The 12,681-nt window shown below is 41.3% G+C and overlaps 1 protein-coding gene across 2 annotated transcripts in view; it reads right to left on the bottom strand.

Moving 5' to 3' along the window:
- Positions 1-904: 904 nt before the first annotated feature.
- Positions 905-12,681, bottom strand: part of FMN1 (formin 1) — a 389,651-nt gene continuing 377,874 nt past the window's right edge. For both annotated transcript variants that reach the window (XM_025390157.1, XM_025390158.1), the window contains 2 exons: positions 10,179-10,263; positions 905-1,498 (listed from right to left, as the gene is read on the bottom strand). In XM_025390157.1, coding sequence (XP_025245942.1) covers positions 1,454-1,498; positions 10,179-10,263 — 130 coding nt within the window. In that variant the 3' untranslated portion in view covers positions 905-1,453. The remainder of the gene's footprint in view (positions 1,499-10,178; positions 10,264-12,681) is intronic.

A 12,681-nucleotide genomic window follows, 5' to 3' on the forward strand; every position in this document is an offset into this window, starting at 1 on the left:
CCTGAAGATTTCTATTAATGTAATTACCTTCTTTTCATTTTGATGTAAGGAATCTTTTTTCTGCCCTTTTTTTTTTTTGTTGACATTAAAGAGTCCTGCTTCACCCTACTTCACATGCCTATCAGCCAAGGTCACGAGTGGGGGCTGTGAGTTGCATTTGCTCTCCTGTCTGGAAACTGCCTCCTGGGGACGGTCGGGCGGGGGGTGCAGCTGTAAAGTCACAGGACATGACGTAGAACTCAGCTGCATGTCAACACATCGCCCATTCATGAACGGTCCAAAATGTGAAAGGTGCTCTGCCGCTGGGTCTCTTGTCTACGCAGGTTCTCTGACCCCAAGGCTACGCTTGCTCAGGTATTACAGCTTCTCCAGGGAGCTGGGATGCAGAATCTCTGCTGGCCCAGAAAACCACTAAGGACTGGTGTAAAAACAAGAATGGGCCTCACTTAATAACTGATGTCGACTCCTTGCATGGTAACTTGTTCTCCAGGATGAAGTTTATGGCTGTATGTCTCCCTCTCTCCACCCAGGTACGACTCTGTTTTTTCTTTCTTTTTTTTTTTTTTTTTTTTTTTGAGACGGAGTCTCGCGCTGTCGCCCAGGCTGGAGTGCAGTGGCGCAATCTCGGCTCACTGCAAGCTCCGCCTCCTGGGTTCACGCCATTCTCCTGCCTCAGCCTCCTGAGTAGCTGGGACTACAGGCACCCACCACCGCGCCCGGCTAATTTTTTGTATTTTTAGTAGAGACGGGGTTTCACTGTGGTCTCGATCTCCTGACCTTGTGATCCGCCCGCCTCGGCCTCCCAAAGTGCTGGGATTACAGGCGTGAGCCACCGCGCCCGGCTTTTCTCTTTTTCATTACGTAAACCGTAACAACAAAAAATCGTTTTTCTAGTCTGGAAAATACGTGTTCTTGGACCTCTTCAAAAATAGTTTTGGTGAGTTGCAACATTGGAGAGAAAGATGCTGCAGGATTTTGCTGCAACAGGATCAAAACTAAGACCAATAATCAAAACAGCAGTGTGTAACGACAAAGACTTTGAACTCTCCCAAGGCAACTGTCCTCGATGATCCTTTCTCTCCTCTGTGACAATGTGACCTATATCAAGCTTTGGTTATAAAGCTGGAAATCTCAGCTTTTAAAAAAATTTTGGGAAAATTGTGGTATTTCTTCTGGTCTTACAACAGAGTGGACTTTGGGCTTCGACAAGAAACAGTCATCAAATATTTCTGCAATGTTCCCTTAAATAGTTTTCCATTGTTCCTGTGGCTGAATGTGAGACTTCTTAAAGAAGGCATGGGGCACTCTCTGCAGATGACCTCAGAAAGAGATGAGCAAAACAAACATTTAGTGACACATCTTTCAAGAATGTCCTGCAACCCTGTGGTCACAAAGAGTATGCGTGCAAGTCAGTCCTCCATCTCCAGCGCCATCATTTCCATGTGTCTTCCTCTTAGTTGGTGGTCACACTGGCTTCCTTCTGACGCAGTCTTTCTTTCTGTTAAGGAAGAAAAATGAATATATCATTTCTTTCATCTTTCTCAAGTTTTGATACATTTCTCAAATTCTGGTCTAGAATGCTGAGTTTCCGGAATTGTGCCAAACGGCCTAGAAATGAGAGTACCAGGGCGGAGCAAGATGGCCGAATAGGAACAGCTCCAGTCTCCAACTCCCAGCGCGAGCGACACAGAAGACTGGTGATTTCTGCATTTTCAACTGAGGTACTGGGTTCATCTCACTGGGGAGTGCCAGACAATCGGTGCTGGTCAGCTGCTGCGGCCCGACCAGCAAGAGCTGAAGCAGGGCGAGGCATCGCCTCACCTGGGAAGCGCAAGGGGGAAGGGAATCCCTTTTCCTAGCCAGGGGAACTGAGACACACAACACCTGGAAAATCGGGTAACTCCCACCCCAATACTGCGCTTTAAGCAAACAGGCACACCAGGAGATCATATCCCACACCTGGCCAGGAGGGTCCCACACCCACGGAGCCTCCCTCATTGCTAGCACAGCAGTCTGTGATCTACCGGCAAGGCAGCAGCGAGGCTGGGGGAGGGGCGCCCGCCATTGCTGAGGCTTAAGTAGGTAAACAAAGCTGCTGGGAAGCTGGAACTGGGTGGAGCTCACAGCAGCTCAAGGAAACCTGCCTGTCTCTGTAGACTCCACCTCTGGGGTCAGGGCACAGTAAACAATAACAAACCCAGCAGAAACCTCTGCAGACACAAACGACTCTGTCTGACAGCTTTGAAGAGAGCAGTGGATCTCCCAACACGGAGGTTGAGATCTGAGAAGGGACAGACTCCCTGCTCAAGTGGGTCCCTGACCCCTGAGTAGCCTAACTGGGAGATATCCCCCACTAGGGGCAGTCTGACACCCCATACCTCACAGGGTGGAGTACACCCCTGAGAGGAAGCTTCCAAAGCAAGAATCAGACAGGTACACTCGCTGTTCAGAAATATTCTATCTTCTGCAGCCTCTGCTGCTGATACCCAGGCAAACAGGGTCTGGAGTGGACCTCAAGCAATCTCCAACAGACCTACAGCTGAGGGTCCTGACTGTTAGAAGGAAAACTATCAAACAGGAAGGACACCTACACGAAAACCCCATCAGTACATCACCATCATCAAAGACCAGAGGCAGATAAAACCACAAAGATGGGGAAAAAGCAGGGCAGAAAAGCTGGAAATTCAAAAAATAAGAGCGCATCTCCCCCGGCAAAGGAGCGCAGCTCATCGCCAGCAACGGATCAAAGCTGGACGGAGAATGACTTTGACGAGATGAGAGAAGAAGGCTTCAGTCCATCAAATTTCTCAGAGCTAAAGGAGGAATTACGTACCCAGCGCAAAGAAACTAAAAATCTTGAAAAAAAAGTGGAAGAATTGATGGCTAGAGTAATTAATGCAGAGAAGATCCTAAACGAAATGAAAGAGATGAAAACCATGACACGAGAAATACGTGACAAATGCACAAGCTTCAGTAACCGACTCGATCAACTGGAAGAAAGAGTATCAGCGATTGAGGATCAAATGAATGAAATGAAGTGAGAAGAGAAACCAAAAGAAAAAAGAAGAAAAAGAAATGAACAAAGCCTGCAAGAAGTATGGGATTATGTAAAAAGACCAAATCTACGTCTGATTGGGGTGCCTGAAAGTGAGGGGGATAATGGAACCAAGTTGGAAAACACTCTTCAGGATATCATCCAGGAGAACTTCCCCAACCTAGTAGGGCAGGCCAACATTCAAATCCAGGAAATACAGAGAACGCCACAAAGATACTCCTCGAGAAGAGCAACTCCAAGACACATAATTGCCAGATTCACCAAAGTTGAAATGAAGGAAAAAATCTTAAGGGCAGCCAGAGAGAAAGGTCGGGTTACCCACAAAGGGAAGCCCATCAGACTAACAGCAGATCTCTCGGCAGAAACTCTACAAGCCAGAAGAGAGTGGGGGCCAATATTCAACATTCTTGAAGAAAAGAATTTTAAACCCAGAATTTCATATCCAGCCAAACTAAGTTTCATAAGTGAAGGAGAAATAAAATCCTTTACAGATAAGCAAATGCTTAGAGATTTTGTCACCACTAGGCCTGCCTTACAAGAGACCCTGAAGGGTCTGCCTTACAAGAGACCCTGCCTTACAAGAGACTCAACATGGAAAGGAACAACCGGTACCAGCCATTGCAAAAACATGCCAAAATGTAAAGACCATCGAGGCTAGGAAGAAACTGCATCAACTAACGAGCAAAATAACCAGTTAATATCATAATGGCAGGATCAAGTTCACACATAACAATATTAACCTTAAATGTAAATGGACTAAATGCTCCAATGAAAAGACACAGACTGGCAAACTGGATAAAGAGTCAAGACCCATCAGTCTGCTGTATTCAGGAGACCCATCTCACACGCAGAGACATACATAGGCTCAAAATAAAGGGGTGGAGGAAGATTTACCAAGCAAATGGAGAACAAAAAAAAGCGGGGGTTGCAATACTAGTCTCTGATAAAACAGACTTTAAACCATCAAAGATCAAAAGAGACAAAGAAGGCCATTACATAATGGTCAAGGGATCAATTCAACAGGAAGAGCTAACTATCCTAAATATATATGCACCCAATACAGGAGCACCCAGATTCATAAAGCAAGTCCTTAGAGACTTACAAAGAGACTTAGACTCCCATACAATAATAATGGGAGACTTCAACACTCCACTGTCAACATTAGACAGATCAACGAGACAGAAAGTGAACAAGGATATCCAGGAATTGAACTCATCTCTGCAGCAAGCAGACCTAATAGACATCTATAGAACTCTCCACCCCAAATCAACAGAATATACATTCTTCTCAGCACCACATCGTACTTACTCCAAAATTGACCACGTAATTGCAAGTAAAGCACTCCTCAGCAAATGTACAAGAACAGAAATTATAACAAACTGTCTTTCAGACCACAGTGCAATCAAACTAGAACTCAGGACTAAGAAACTCAATCAAAACCGCTCAACTACATGGAAACTGAACAACCTGCTCCTGAATGACTACTGGGTACATAACGAAATGAAGGCAGAAATAAAGATGTTCTTTGAAACCAATGAGAACAAAGATACAACATACCAGAATCTCTGGGACACATTTAAAGCAGTGTGTAGAGGGAAATTTATAGCACTAAATGCCCACAAGAGAAAGCAGGAAAGATCTAAAATTGACACTCTAACATCGCAATTAAAAGAACTAGAGAAGCAAGAGCAAACACATTCGAAAGCTAGCAGAAGGCTAGAAATAACTAAGATCAGAGCAGAACTGAAGGAGATAGAGACACAAAAAACCCTCCAAAAAATCAATGAATCCAGGAGTTGGTTTTTTGAAAAGATCAACAAAATTGACAGACCACTAGCAAGACTAATAAAGAAGAAAAGAGAGAAGAATCAAATCGACGCAATTAAAAATGATAAAGGGGATATCACCACCGACCCCACAGAAATACAAACTACCATCAGAGAATACTATAAACACCTCTATGCAAATAAACTGGAAAATCTAGAAGAAATGGATAATTTCCTGGACAATTACACTCTTCCAAGACTAAACCAGGAAGAAGTTGAATCCCTGAATAGACCAATAGCAGGCTCTGAAATTGAGGCAATAATTAATAGCCTACCAACCAAAAAAAGTCCAGGACCAGATGGATTCACAGCCGAATTCTACCAGAGGTACAAGGAGGAGCTGGTACCATTCCTTCTGAAACTATTCCAATCAATAGAAAAAGAGGGAATCCTCCCTAACTCATTTTATGAGGCCAACATCATCCTGATACCAAAGCCTGGCAGAGACACAGCAAAAAAAGAGAATTTTAGACCAATATCCCTGATGAACATCGATGCAAAAATCCTCAATAAAATACTGGCAAACCGGATTCAGCAACACATCAAAAAGCTTATCCACCATGATCAAGTGGGCTTCATCCCTGAGATGCAAGGCTGGTTCAACATTCGCAAATCAATAAACATAATCCAGCACATAAACAGAACCAAAGACAAGAACCACATGATTATCTCAATAGATGCAGAAAAGGCTTTTGACAAAATTCAACAGCCTTTCATGCTAAAAACGCTCAATAAATTCGGTATTGATGGAACGTACCTCAAAATAATAAGAGCTATTTATGACAAACCCACAGCCAATATCATACTGAATGGGCAAAAACTGGAAAAATTCCCTTTGAAAACTGGCACGAGACAGGGATGCCCTCTCTCACCACTCCTATTCAACATAGTGTTGGAAGTTCTGGCTAGGGCAATTAGGCAAGAGAAAGAAATAAAGGGTATTCAGTTAGGAAAAGAAGTCAAATTGTCCTTGTTTGCAGATGACATGATTGTATATTTAGAAAACCCCATTGTCTCAGCCCAAAATCTCCTTAAGCTGATAAGCAACTTCAGCAAAGTCTCAGGATACAAAATTAATGTGCAAAAATCACAAGCATTCTTATACACCAGTAACAGACAAACAGAGAGCCAAATCAGGAATGAACTTCCATTCACAATTGCTTCAAAGAGAATCAAATACCTAGGAATCCAACTTACAAGGGATGTAAAGGACCTCTTCAAGGAGAACTACAAACCACTGCTCAGTGAAATAAAAGAGGACACAAACAAATGGAAGAACATACCATGCTCATGGATAGGAAGAATCAATATCGTGAAAATGGCCATACTGCCCAAGGTAATTTATAGATTCAATGCCATCCCCATCAAGCTACCAATGAGTTTCTTCACAGAATTGGAAAAAACTACTTTAAAGTTCATATGGAACCAAAAAAGAGCCCGCATCTCCAAGACAATCCTAAGTCAAAAGAACAAAGCTGGAGGCATCACGCTACCTGACTTCAAACTATACTACAAGGCTACAGTAACCAAAACAGCATGGTACTGGTACCAAAACAGAGATATAGACCAATGGAACAGAACAGAGTCCTCAGAAATAATACCACACATCTACAGCCATCTGATCTTTGACAAACCTGAGAGAAACAAGAAATGGGGAAAGGATTCCCTATTTAATAAATGGTGCTGGGAAAATTGGCTAGCCGTAAGTAGAAAGCTGAAAGTGGATCCTTTCCTTACTCCTTATACGAAAATTAATTCAAGATGGATTAGAGACTTAAATGTTAGACCTAATACCATAAAAATCCTAGAGGAAAACCTAGGTAGTACCATTCAGGACATAGGCATGGGCAAAGACTTCATGTCTAAAACACCAAAAGCAACGGCAGCAAAAGCCAAAATTGACAAATGGGATCTCATTAAACTAAAGAGCTTCTGCACAGCAAAAGAAACTACCATCAGAGTGAACAGGCAACCTACAGAATGGGAGAAAATTTTTGCAATCTACTCATCTGACAAAGGGCTAATATCCAGAACCTACAAAGAACTCAAACAAATTTACAAGAAAAAAACAAACAACCCCATCAAAAAGTGGGCAAAGGATATGAACAGACATTTCTCAAAAGAAGACATTCATACAGCCAACAGACATATGAAAAAATGCTCATCATCACTGGCCATCAGAGAAATGCAAATCAAAACCACAATGAGATACCATCTCACACCAGTTAGAATGGCGATCATTAAAAAGTCAGGAAACAACAGGTGCTGGAGAGGATGTGGAGAATTAGGAACACTTTTACACTGTTGGTGGGATTGTAAACTAGTTCAACCATTATGGAAAACAGTATGGCGATTCCTCAAGGATCTAGAACTAGATGTACCATATGACCCAGCCATCCCATTACTGGGGATATACCCAAAGGATTATAAATTATGCTGCTATAAAGACACATGCACACGTATGTTTATTGCAGCACTATTCACAATAGCAAAGACTTGGAATCAACCCAAATGTCCATCAGTGACAGATTGGATTAAGAAAACGTGGCACATATACACCATGGAATACTATGCAGCCATAAAAAAGGATGAGTTTGTGTCCTTTGTAGGGACGTGGATGCAGCTGGAAACCATCATTCTTAGCAAACTATCACAAGAACAGAAAACCAAACACCGCATGTTCTCACTCATAGGTGGGAACTGAACAATGAGATCACTTGGACTCAGGAAGGGGAACATCACACACCGGGGCCTATCATGGGGAGGGGGGAGGGGGGAGGGATTGCATTGGGAGTTATACCTGATGCAAATGACGAGTTGATGGGTGCAGCAGACCAACATGGCACAAGTATACATATGTAACAAACCTGCACGTTATGCACATGTACCCTACAACTTAAAGTATAATAATAAAAAAAAAAAAAAAAAAAAGAAATGAGAGTACCTCCACTGCTCTTTCCCTAAGCTCTTAGTTATCTGCCCCTCCCTACCTATCACCCTTACTCACCAGAAAACAAACAAACAAGAAATCAATAACCAGCCAATCTGCCAACTACATCCATCTAAAACACGGGCCTTTACTGTGCCAGGGTGGTCTTTTCTGCTCTCTTCTTTTGTGACAAAGACCCTAACTTTGTAGTGTTACTCAAGGACCCCTTCCGTCCCCACCTTTGGCCCACTGATGGAATTACGAGAATGCTCAAGAAGGTATGAAAAAAATTACTGTTTCCAAGTTCAATGTATCTGCCAATGATCAACTTGGCAGAACTCAAGAAAAGCCATGCAAAATGGGGGATGACCAGATTTAGTCTCTGCAGAATGGCAGAAGTTCCCGATTTGCCATGGATGTTATGCTCTTCATTCGCTGAGCTTCCTCCTCAGGGACTGCCTTCTAAAGGGAAGAACATGGACATCTGCTGGGAAGATGTAAAAATAAACAGGAGCACACTACACAGAAACACGGACCCTCATGGTATCTGTGACATTAGGGAAGTAAACACATGAGTATGGTAAGGATGGTGTATCTGCTCTTAGAGAAGGGCAAATAGAAGGCTAAAGTGGAAAAGGGAGAATGAGCAGATGCAGAGAGAGAAGCCTTTGAGAATGGATCCTTGGCTGCTGATGAGCTATGAGGTATGATGCTGCAGTGAATTACTAAATTGGCCTAGATATAAACTTAAGTTGATGATTTGTCGACACCCATCCTAAATTTGGACTCCATCCCTAACTTGGGAAATTTAATCAGGAATCAGCTTACAAGCTCTTCTCTAATTTCCACCCACCCGTACAGACAATAAAATAAGCAACCGCCACAAGCCCAGGATCACAACTGGGAGCTTGTTCACAGGGGAGGTCGGAAACCCACTGTTTTTGTCTACATGGCTGACCCCATTCTCTCTGCCTTGGGGGAACAGGCTTGGCTGTAAAAGTCTGGATAGAAGCCCAAATAAAAGGTCTGGAGGAAGAGGGAGAGGCTCATGGAGGAGGAAGATAAAAATCAGGGTTCAGCCGACTGCCACTGAAAATCATACAAATGAATGTCCTAAATATCCCATTAAATGGGCACAGAGGACATGTCCGGTTAGGTAGGGACCATGTGCTCGACCATCGCTTTACCAGCCAGGCTGTGCAGCCCGGACTTCTCTATTTCTCATTCATCAGCCTCATGCAACGTTCATTTAGCTGCTCATGGGGTTGCTGGGAGAAACATCATGGTCAATCAACAGAAATAATCTCACTTTATAACTTAGATCCCACTTAGATTTTCAAAGGATTTGAAGCATCCAGCAAAAAAGTACTAATAATCTAAAAGGATAAAGTAAGTAGTTGTGGGACATCAGGGTCCAGAGAGAGTAGGGTTTGAAAAATCCGAGACAGAAGGGTGATACTTCCACTTCCCACTCATCGCCATTCCCCATTGCAGGGTCAACCAAAGCAGCTGCAATTCACAGCAACAAGCAAAACAACTAATATTTATTGAGCTCTTATTATGTGTTAGGCATTTTACACGTCTTTTCTCAGTTTTCTCAAAATAACCCCAAAGGAAAAGTAATATGCTCTTTTCATGGAAGAGAAAGAAACAAAGTAACTTGACTAAGGTTTTACAACTATTTAAGTGGCAGAGCTGTGCTCTGAACCCAGGCCATTTCATTCTCAACATCCTGGGATCCTAACCATGTAGCTCCTCTGACTATTGTCTGTAACACCTAGGTGGAGATTCACTGTGATCTCTATTGAAAACTGGACTTTGGAGGACAATGCAGTCTCAAATCTAGGAAGTCTGGGGAGACTGCTGCTTTCCAGCACAGGGAGAGATGTCAGGAGACCCAGAATCTGGTCCTGGTTTTTGTTATCCACTTGCCAAGTGACTCTGGGGAGCCTGTATCTTTCCGCACTTCAAATTTCCCAACTATCAATAGGAGAATCCCTGCCTCTTTCTTTGATGGGGAAAAGCAAATGAAGAGAATGAGTATATTTAAACATTTTGAGAGAAAGATACTTTGAGATAAGGGTGATTGTACTGTGCGTAGGGTGTGGAAGGATGTGAAATGGCAACTGACTAAATTTGGTTTATCAGAAATGACCTATGTTGAGTTTACAGGAAAAACATATAAAGCTATGTTTTGTACCTCCACCCACACATACCTTTTTTTTTTTTTTTTTTTTTTAACCATATGCTACTCTGGGATGGGAACTGAGACTCTGGATACTACGTTTCTTCTCTGAGTTTTAGCCCTTCCTGGGCGCAACTCAATTTTCATGACAATCATTAGGTTATGTTGAAAAATATATCTCACCAGGCTAGCAGTGGGATTGATTTTCTTTGTCTCCACTTTCTTCTCTGAAGTCAACTTGCTGACTGATTCCTGAGCCATTTTCAATCTGAAATAGAAATAGGGAAAAGACAGGGGAGACAGGGAAAAGAAAGGAAGAGGGAAAAGGAAAGAAGAAAGAGTTAAGGCAGGTTAAACATAAACCCAAATGCTTTTGAATTAATCCATCAGCAATTTGAAAATACTGAAATGTTTTTTCAATGCTTTTTGTTATTAAATTCAAACCCTAATTAGGTGTGAAGGTTTCTCTGCTTTATCAAAACTGAATTTTCTCCACCAGCTGAAGACTGTTTCTGTGAACAATGTGGTAGTTTCTGACGGGTGGAACACCATTGCACAGAGCACGATTTACTTCAGTGTTATCTGGCTTGTGATCCACTTAGCAGATAATGAGATGATTTTGAAGAATGAAGTTCTGACGAAATGTGAAACCACAAATATTAAAATTCACCATTTCACATCAATTAAGATGTGATAACCTACAGAATGGGAAAAAAGATAACCTACAGAATGGGAAAAAATATATAAATATATATCTTTTTCATTCTGTAGGTTATCTTTTTCCCATTTGAAAAATATATTTATACATTATATATAATACATAATACATAAACTTATTAATATATTACATATAATATATAACATATACTTATTTATATATAATATATAATAATATATTTATAATATATATAAATATATACTTATATATATATATATATATATATTTTGAGATGGAGTCTTGCTCTGTCGCCCAGGTTGCAATGCAGTGGCGTGATCTTGGCTCACTGCAACCTCCGCCTCCAGAATGGGAAAAATATTTTTAAATCATATACCTGATAGAGACTTGTGTCCGGAACACATAAAGAACTCCTACAATTCAAATAAGAAGACAAATTATACCCCCTCCTCTAAAAATGGACAAGGGATTTGAATAGACATTTTCCCAAAGCTGACATACACATGGTCAATAAGCACGTAAAAAAGATGCTCAACGTCACTGGTAATCAGGAAACACAAATCAAAACCACAATGGGATACCACTTCACATCCACTAGGATGGCTAGAATCAGAAAGAAAGACAGTAACAAATACTAGAGATGAAGATGTGAAGACATTGGAACCCTCATACACTGATGTGATTGTAGAATTACACCGTTGCTTTGGAAAACAGTTTGGCCATTTTCCAAAATGTTAGGCACAGAATTATCATATGACTCAGCAATTCCACTGCTAGGTACATAAATATATGTATGACTAAGAAAATTGAAAAGATGTCTATATAAAAATTTGCATATGAATGTTTATAGCACCATTATTTGTGATAGTCAAGAGTAGAAGCAACCAAATTTCCATCACCTGATGGATAAATGAAATGCGGTATATCCATACAATGGAATATTATTGAGCCATAAAAAGGAATGAATTTGCTGATACATGCTATGACATGGATATACCTCAAAAACGTTGTGCTAAGTGAAAGAAGCCAATCACAAAAACACATGACTCCATTTATATGAAATGTTCAGAATAGGCAAATCCATACAGAAAGTAGATTAGCAAAACCATGGGTTTACCCATGCAGGGGAAAATGGGGAGTTATTGCTAACCAGTCAACGATTTCCTCTAAAATCAGATAGAGGTAATGGTTGCACACCCTTGTGAACATACTAAAAACCACTGTGTAGTGAAGTGATACTAATGTGTACCAAACTGTACACTTTAAAAGGGTGAATTTTGCAATATGTAAATTCTATCTCAAGAAAATTTATTAAAAATTCATTAATTCAGCATGATAGTATTTCTTACCCATCAGGTTGGCCAACGTAAATAATTAGACAATATTAACTGTTTGTGAGGATGCAGGGGAATGGGAGGTGCCACACAGTGCACTAGGGAGAAGAAATTGGTGTAGCGGGGTTTGGCAATATCAAGTAACACTGGAAGCATGTACACTCCACAAGCCATCAAGTTTTCTTGTAGGGAGATACCAAAAAGAATAATAAACAGACACAGAGCTTTCACTCTGGCAATATACGCAATCATGAAAAACTGCAGACATCCTAATGAATAGGTTCAATGGGTAACAGATATATGACAATAGCAAATAACAACATTTACTGGGTACTTAATCTGTACCAGGTGCTGTTCTATCTACCGTATTTGAATTAAACTTAATTTTCACAACAACTCTGTGAGACAGGAACTTTGACTATTCCCATTTCATAGGTCTTAACCACCATGCAATGTGCAATGCTGCTTATGTACGGTATTCATTCAACAGAATAGGGTAAAACAGTGAGAAGGAATGAACTAGATCTATGAATTCAACCAGCACAGGTATCAGAGACATGATATTGAGAGAGTGAAGAACCCTGCAGTGACACAGTGAACAGGCCATCTATGATGATGGTCAAGAGCTCAGGCTCCAAAGTCTGACCGCAGAATTAATTCTCAGCCCTATCACTTA

This window comes from Theropithecus gelada, chromosome 7a (assembly GCF_003255815.1).
Source record: "Theropithecus gelada isolate Dixy chromosome 7a, Tgel_1.0, whole genome shotgun sequence".
NCBI classification, from domain to species: domain Eukaryota; kingdom Metazoa; phylum Chordata; class Mammalia; order Primates; family Cercopithecidae; genus Theropithecus; species Theropithecus gelada.